Source organism: Nicotiana tomentosiformis, chromosome 6, assembly GCF_000390325.3.
Source record: "Nicotiana tomentosiformis chromosome 6, ASM39032v3, whole genome shotgun sequence".
NCBI lineage: Eukaryota > Viridiplantae > Streptophyta > Magnoliopsida > Solanales > Solanaceae > Nicotiana > Nicotiana tomentosiformis.
In genome coordinates, this window is record NC_090817.1 from 145,371,134 (window position 1) to 145,377,058 (window position 5,925).

A 5,925-nucleotide genomic window follows, 5' to 3' on the forward strand; every position below is an offset into this window, starting at 1 on the left:
TATGTGCCAGTTACACTAAGTGTTACCCTCGCGAGTAAGGAAATTTGTTATCCTTGGTACAGAAGGTTTACCGCGAGGCGAGTAAGGGTCATCGATGATGTGAAAAGATGCCAAAAATGAAGAGGTAAAACATCTATACATAGATCATCGTAGCACTAAATCTTAGTACTCCCCTAAAGGGAGGAATATAGAGTGATGTGGCATTAAATCAGAATTAAGTGGTTCTAGTAACTATGAAATGGTAAAAGAAGAAATGCAAAAAAACAAAAAAGGAATAAGCTTGCACTTACCCAAATCCTACAGATGTGCTACGATTCCAGAACATTATGCAAGTACAACGACAAGGAGAGGAAGTAAGGATTTCTGCTCGAGATGTTATTGATAAATAAGGAGCCAGTGCGAGACGTAAGTTAAGAAAAAGGAAATAACCCAAGAAAGATTACGTGGCATGTTGATATGAGAATGGGCCAACGAATAGTTAGCAGTTGATTCAGGAAGAGCCTAGCTACGGCTAGACAAGAGGATACAGACAAATCAACAGATCGTGCAAGATAAACATAGTGAACCCCAACATGAGGAATTCAGTCTCACAGGTATGACATTGTGGTCCTTGAGAAATATTCAGATAGGAGTTGGGGTAGTTAAAGGTACCGTATGAGTGTTACAGAAATAAAAGAGAGTGCCACTAGGAAGACAGTCAAAATTTCGGTTCAGAAGCAACCGTACGAGCACATGAGTGTAGAGGTAAGTAACTACGGATAATTAGAGGCGAGGAAGAACATCAAAAATTCTGTCGAGTATTCGATGTAATAAACTCGCAGCTTTACAAGAGTCAGAGGGTCTTCCCTAAATACTACAATGAAAGGTTAGCTGAGAAAATAAGGAAGAAGGTTTCAACCTAAGCATAGTAATTTGAAGAAGGAATGGTCATATAAAAATAATTTCACTACAACATTGTATGCACTTTATAGGAAAGTGGCACCTACCGTGGCTAATGAACGGGAAGTAAAAGCAAAAGTAGGATTCGAGATCATATGAGTTGCACGAAAACTCTGACATGCGTGGGGACTAAGATAAACTAAGTATGCACGCAACAAGGGGGCAGAAAGACCAGGGAAGGTAATAGCTTACGTTTAAAGAAAGTTGAGAAGGAACGAAAGGAATTATTCGATCAATGATCCAAAGTTAGTTACATTATGAACGCACTTAAGAGTTCGGAGTATTATCCATGTAGCATATATGTTGACAATCATATAGCCGTAGAAGACTCTGGTATAACTTATAAGAAAGAATTGAGTCCAGGTCATAGACAAGGGATTGAATTGTTAGATGATGGTATCACGGATATTCCATAGCGTCCATGAAAGGCTAAAATAATTACTAATACCATGAGCTGCAGATCGGAAGATAGCGTAAGCCTACATAAAGGCTGATCAGAAGGAAGAGGAAACTAAAGAGTTACATCAACGAAGTAAATCAGGAGTCTGATTATTGGACCCAGAAAATTATAGACATCATGATTGAGAACATTGCAGAATCACTTTTAATATCAGAGGTACAAGAGAGATATTACAACAGCCATATTCTATAACGGCTCTACGATAAAGCCAATTAGAAGAGTGCCAGCCTCATAAGAAGTCAGTATGAAGCTCCCATCGGAATGTGTATGCACTAGAGGTGCAAGTATTATAGTAGAGCTTTAAGTTGTGGATGTGAATTATACCTATGTTAAAGCGAGATCATGAAAGGGATAGAAGATGTGATGCGAGATTTTAAAGTAAGTAAGGTAAAGGTGATCAACGTACGAGTTACTCAAATGCAAAAGGTTGCGAATAATCCATACTGCAGATAGAAGGTTAGAAGCGCTGGGATTTAGTATCTAAGAATGGTAGCGGCGTCATCAGTGGCATATCTTCCAGCTTTAGTTTCTAGGTACCGAGAGGCCTAGTCAAGATAGTAAAGAAGAGTTAGAGACGAGGTGATATCTTATTTAATGTTCCAGGATGACATAAGAAAATCTATGATGCAAGCAAGTTGAAGAAAGGTTGCGAATAATATAAATAGATATGTAGATCGCAAGCTAAAATATGGTAAAGCAACAAGGTTTTAGGAAGACAGGAGTAAGGATAAGAAAGGGAAAGTGAGAAGGTGATGAGAATGGATAAGTCCTCAAGATTAAGCCCATGAAAACAAGAGAGCTGATGGTTTCTCTAAGTTATAGAAAGCTCAGTATAGCCTGAATGAAATCAAAGGAGTCTAAGACTAGTAGCATTTAGAAGAGATGGAATATTGCCTTGGTAGTAAAATAAAGGTGTAATTGTGATAGATGAAGGATGACGTTTGGGCCTTCGATTGAGTTCTCGAAATCGGGTAAAAGTCACAAAATACGAACACCCATTCACTCGCGAGTTCACTCATACTAAAATTATCCAAATCCGATGTCTAAATCCCAATCAAACCCGAAACTAAATAGAGAAAACAACTATGGATTAATGGAAAACAACTAAAAACGAGTTAGGAATCATTACCCCAAAGTTTCCTCTAAAAAACCCTCGAAAAATCGCCAAATTCCGAGCTCTCAAGTCCAAAAACGAAGAATGAAACCAAACCCTCGAATTTCTCTTTTCTGCCCAGGCGTGACCGCACCTGTGCATAAATAGCCGTATCTGCGCGACCACAGGTGCGCATGTCCAACCGCACCTGCGCTTCCTCTCGCTTCTGCGCGCCAAAAATCCGCTTCTGCGGAGCCGCTGATGCGCACAATTTCTCCGCACCTGCGAAGACTGTCAAGTCCAGCTCTTCTCGCACCTGCGCCTCAATCTTCGCATCTGCGGGCATCGCAGATGCGGAATTTTCCTCGCACCTGCGACCCCTGGCACTCCTCCATTTTTCCGCTTCTGCGCTTGCCTCTCCGCACGTGCGCTCTTGCACCTGCGTTCTCTTCTTCGCAGGTGCAAAAATACCAGAAGCCTGAAGACTTAGCAGTAACACAAATCAAACTTTTAATCCGTTAAGCACCCGAAACTCACCCGAGGCCCCCGGGATCTCAACCAAACATACCAACCAATCCTAATACACCATACGAACTTAGTCGAGCCTTAAAGTCACATCAAACAACGTCAAAACCACGAATCACACCATGAATCGAACTTATAAATTTCAAATCTTTCAACTTCTAAAACTCGTGCCGAAACCTATTAAATCAACCTGGAATGACATCAAGTTTTGCAGGCATGTCCCAAATAACATAACGGAGTTGTTCCAGCTCTCGTAATTGCATTCCGACCCGATATCAAAAAGTCCACTTCCGGTCCAAATCTCCAAAAATTCGACTTTCGCCATTTCAAGCCTAAATCAGCTACAGACCTCAGATTTACAGTCCGGACATGCTCCTAAGTCCAAAATCACCCAACAGAGCTAATGGAACTGACGAAACGGTCAAAATCCTAAGACTTAAGCTTCCGTTTTAGGGACTAAGTGTCCCAAATCACTCTGAATCATCCGGTAACTGAATTCAACCACGCACGCAAGTCAATACACATAATATAAACCTACTCAGGGCCTTATGCCGTCGTACGAGACTTAAATTCTCAAAATGACCGGCCGGGTCGTTACATCCTTCCCCTCTTAAACAAACGTTCGTCCTCGAACGTGCTAAGAATCACCTCGAAGTCTTCAAATCACTGAAGGTACATATCCAACACACACCCACGGGCGACTCCACGTCACCCTAATCCACATAAGCCTGACGACACTATCCCAATTGTAATTCATCTTTTCAGCCAATACGGATAAGCCTTAGAGTTAAAATTCTCACCTTCCATTTGTCTTCAAAAGACCCGATTTTAAATCCATAACCGATAACAGTCTCAACCAGCTGTAACAACTCATGCCTACACCCACAAGGTACGACCACACAACAAAACGCCACACATAGGCCCATAATAACATTTCTGATCACAATAGCTGCCCGAAATCAAAACCAGCACCGGTAATTAGACCCATATCCGTTAGCAACCCGTTTCAAACCTCCACAACGCTGATAATGATGCAAGAAACACGAAGAACTCATAACTATACACCCAATTCAACAAATCACAACTAACACCATCGGGCACACACCCCGCAAGCCAAAACTCAAGAAGCACATAACGAAATGGACTAAGTATGTAAAGGGAACCACATAAGATAAATATCAAACAAGCCCGACAGGCATAACTTTCTAACAATACCCTGCTACGAATCAATTCAAAAGGAAAAATCAAAGTACATGAACAAATCATAAGAATCTCATCCTGGTATCACCCTCCACCGCAGCACGCAGCCCGGCTCAAACATAACAAATCACATGGAGTCGCAAGGGTCTCGCCCACAACTCTGAATCACAAGTCGAATACATATCATACCAATGGAAATCTTCCACTAACTCAATCCTGCCAATAAAATCTCAACACTTGCTAAATTCTCACCCCGGTAGAGTATCAAATCACAAATTATAACCAAATTTACTCAGGAATCACATCAAACCTACCATAATGGACAGCGTGAATTCACTTATAGTCAACTTTCAATAATTAATAGAAATAAACGATAGACACGGCTATCACTTATAGAAACTCCCAATGGGGTAAACATCTAAACATAATACTAAGTCATGAACTCACCCACAGGTGGGACAACAAGTAGGGGAACTCGCCCAGATAAGCAGGAGCGAATCAAAATACGAATGGTGCCCCTCTGTAACAAATCAAAAGCATACCTGTATGACATCATCTGGCGTAGTGACCTCGAGCCTACTATATGAAACACATCAACGGGTCGGGCTTTCCCCTCTTGGGCGCACTCTACTCGCCTGAATACTCCGATGTGACACACATGTTCGAAGTCTAGGACAATCTCTCACCCTGTGGCCGGTATCTCCACACTCGAAGCAACCTCTCTGCTGACGTAGTTGTGGGAATTGTACGGTACGGGTACTCTGAGACCCATGAGCACCCAAAACATTGTGTGAAGCCTGAAGTGCAAACTGAACTGGCTGACCCACAAAACCTCTATCATGTCGTACCCTGCCTCTAAAATAAGGACCAGTAGATCTCTCCGATCTACGAGGCCTCCTCACCTCCCTGTCCTCTCTCTCATGATCTCGCATGTACTCTCTCTCGTGGCCTCGACTATCTTCTCTCTCTTGGTCCAACATGCCCTCTACTCGGCGGGCGATCCCTAACACCTGCTGAAATGAAACATCTGACTCTATCTCACGAGCCATACTGAACCGAATATCATATCTGAATCCCTCAATGAATCTGCGGACACGCTCTCGAACTGTGGCGACTAAAGCAGGTGCATGCCTGGCCAAATCACTAAATCTCACAGCATACTCTGATAGTGACATAGTGCCCTGGCGCAGCTGCTCAAACTCTGCGCGCCATGCATCTCGAAGGGACTGAGGTACAAACTCTCTCAGGAATATCTCCGAAAACTGAACCCATGTAAGTGAAGCTAACTCGGCCGGGCTACCCAACTCATATGCCCGCCACCACCGGTAGGCCACTCCCCTAAGCTGGAACGTAGCAAAAGCAACCCCGCTTGTCTCCACAATACCCATATTACGGAGAATGCGGTGACATTCCTCCAGAAAACTCTGTGCACTCTCTGAAGCCAAACCACTAAATGTAGGAGGGTCATATTTCTTAAACCTTGCAAGTCTAGGCTGCTCTTCCTCAGATGCTACTGCCCTGACCACAGGCTAAACTGGGACCACAGGCTGTTTCGCCATGATACATGGAGCCTGACCAACATAAACTCGTTGCTCTAGGGTGTGGGCGGCAGGAGTCTGGGTTCCTCCCCTGGTCTGTGAAGTAGTTGGTGCAACCGGAATCAATCCCGCCTGAGCCAATGTACCAAACATACTCAGGAACTGTACTA

At 43.2% G+C, this 5,925-nt stretch overlaps 1 protein-coding gene across 1 annotated transcript; it reads right to left on the reverse strand.

Annotated features, from left to right (window-relative positions):
• Nucleotides 1-4,810: 4,810 nt before the first annotated feature.
• Nucleotides 4,811-5,392, reverse strand: LOC138894895 (uncharacterized). Its single transcript, XM_070179630.1, has one exon. It carries the CDS (start codon nucleotides 5,390-5,392, stop codon nucleotides 4,811-4,813), a length of 582 nt encoding a protein of 193 aa, XP_070035731.1.
• Between the last annotated feature and the right edge of the window lie 533 nt (nucleotides 5,393-5,925).

What these genes read in the sequence shown, in the direction of transcription:
- LOC138894895 (XM_070179630.1), bottom strand. Translation starts at nt 5,392, where the DNA reads ATGTCACTATCAGAGTATGCTGTGAGATTTAGTGATTTGGCCAGGCAT.